We start from the raw sequence: 1,880 nt of genomic DNA on the forward strand, positions 1-1,880 counted from the left end.
AAACTGCAGCCATCCCTCCAGTCCTCCAAGGGCTGTGAACAGCCAGCCAGGCACGAAATTCCCCCTTCTGCCTCCTTGTTCCTGCCAGCCCCAAAAGAACTGTCACTTTAGACAGCTGAATGAGAGCCGCTCAACTCCCCCAGCAAAGAAAAGCCAAAGCTCACCGGAATGCTCTCAGAAAGAAGAGTTCCTTGACTTCTTTAGAAAGACATTATTCTCTTGTTTTCTTGGTTCATGGAGCCTTATGTCTTCCAAACATTTTCTTTTCCCATCACCACTTCAAAATCTAACTTCTCCAACGGGGGGGAGAGGTAAGTTAGGTGGTCCAAGAAGCCTCACAACTCACCTTTGAAAATAAGCTGCATCTAAATGAGGTAACAGCTGCTTCTCACAGGAGGGGGAAAATATTCCAACCAAGCAAAAAACCTCTCACTTCTGGGCTAGTGAGGCTTTCAGTGGTATCTGGAGGTGGTCTGTGGTCAATAGGCATGGGAAACATCTTTTGGGATGATCTGAACAGCTCCTGCAGCAACGCAGGCAACAGCTGCTACCTGGAAAACAGCATGAGGTTCAACTTCACCCTCCAAGAGCAGGCAGCTGATTTCTACATTGTCCTGCCCGTGATCTACTCTGTGATCTGTGCTGTGGGGCTCACAGGCAACACTGCTGTCATCTATGTGATCCTCAAGGCCCCCAAGATGAAGACTGTGACCAACATGTTCATCCTGAACCTCGCTATCACTGATGACTTGTTCACCCTTGTCTTGCCCATCAATATTGCAGAGCACCTCCTCCGCTACTGGCCCTTTGGAGAAATCCTCTGCAAGGTCATCGTGTCCATAGATCACTACAATATCTTCTCCAGCATTTATTTCCTGACAGTGATGAGCATAGACAGGTACCTGGTGGTGCTGGCTACGGTCAGGTCCAAGAGGATGCCCCACCGCACGTACCGAGCAGCCAGGATTGTCAGCCTGTGCATCTGGATCCTGGTCACCATCATAGTCCTCCCTTTCATCATCTTTGCCAATGTCTACACTGATGACCTGGAGATCAAGAGTTGTGGTCTCAATTTCCCCAAGCCGGAGAGGTTTTGGTTCAAAGCCAGCAGGATCTACACCCTCATCCTTGGCTTTGCCATTCCAGTATCCACCATCTGCATCCTCTACACCATGATGCTCTACAAGCTGAGGAACATGCACCTGAACTCCAATGCCAGAGCCCTGGACAAAGCCAAGAAGAAAGTCACCATCATGGTCTTCATAGTCCTGGCTGTGTTCCTCTTCTGTTGGACCTCTTTCAACCTGGCTACCATCGTGGCTTTGACCACTGACTTACCCCAGACCTCCATGGTCATTGGGATATCCTACTTCATCACCAGCCTAAGCTATGCCAATTCATGCTTGAATCCTTTCTTGTACGCTTTCCTGGATGACAGTTTTCGGAAAAGTTTCCGGAAGCTGCTGGAATGCAGAACTTCTTGAACAGGGGGCTGGGCCTGGCAGGTCCCTGCCCTTCCAGGGTTTTTCAGGAGAAACTTTGCAGACTGGAGGAGTGGCCAATGAATGCACAACGTCCTTTCTTTGGTTTATATGTAATGTGTGGTCTGTTTGTAACCCTCATCAGCAACAGGGTTTGTCCTGCCCACTTGCAACTCTTGTATTTCCCCTCTTTGCTCCCACCAACTTGCATTTCTAGACCCTGATTTTAATTTCACCCCCTGAATTACTAAGGCCAGAACATTTCCTTTTCAGGGGTGTGCTTCTGCCACAGAGTGGTCCTTTATTGCCATCTGCTGTACAGCACGGACGGGCTGGAGACCAATTTCCAGAGGAGTGCAAAGCTCAGTTCTTTATCACTGAGTTATTAGGGAGGATTGT

The 1,880-nt window shown here is 48.9% G+C and overlaps 1 protein-coding gene across 1 annotated transcript; it reads left to right on the forward strand.

Annotated features, from left to right (window-relative positions):
* Positions 1-488: 488 nt before the first annotated feature.
* On the forward strand, positions 489-1,484 carry LOC128942844 (neuropeptides B/W receptor type 2-like). The gene has a single exon (XM_054285487.1). It carries the CDS (start codon positions 489-491, stop codon positions 1,482-1,484), a length of 996 nt encoding a protein of 331 aa, XP_054141462.1.
* Positions 1,485-1,880: the final 396 nt, after the last annotated feature.

This window comes from Melozone crissalis, unplaced genomic scaffold, assembly GCF_028551555.1.
Source record: "Melozone crissalis strain CALT ecotype California unplaced genomic scaffold, PUWL_Pcris_2 ptg000044l_1, whole genome shotgun sequence".
In the NCBI taxonomy this organism is placed as follows: Eukaryota; Metazoa; Chordata; class Aves; order Passeriformes; family Passerellidae; genus Melozone; species Melozone crissalis.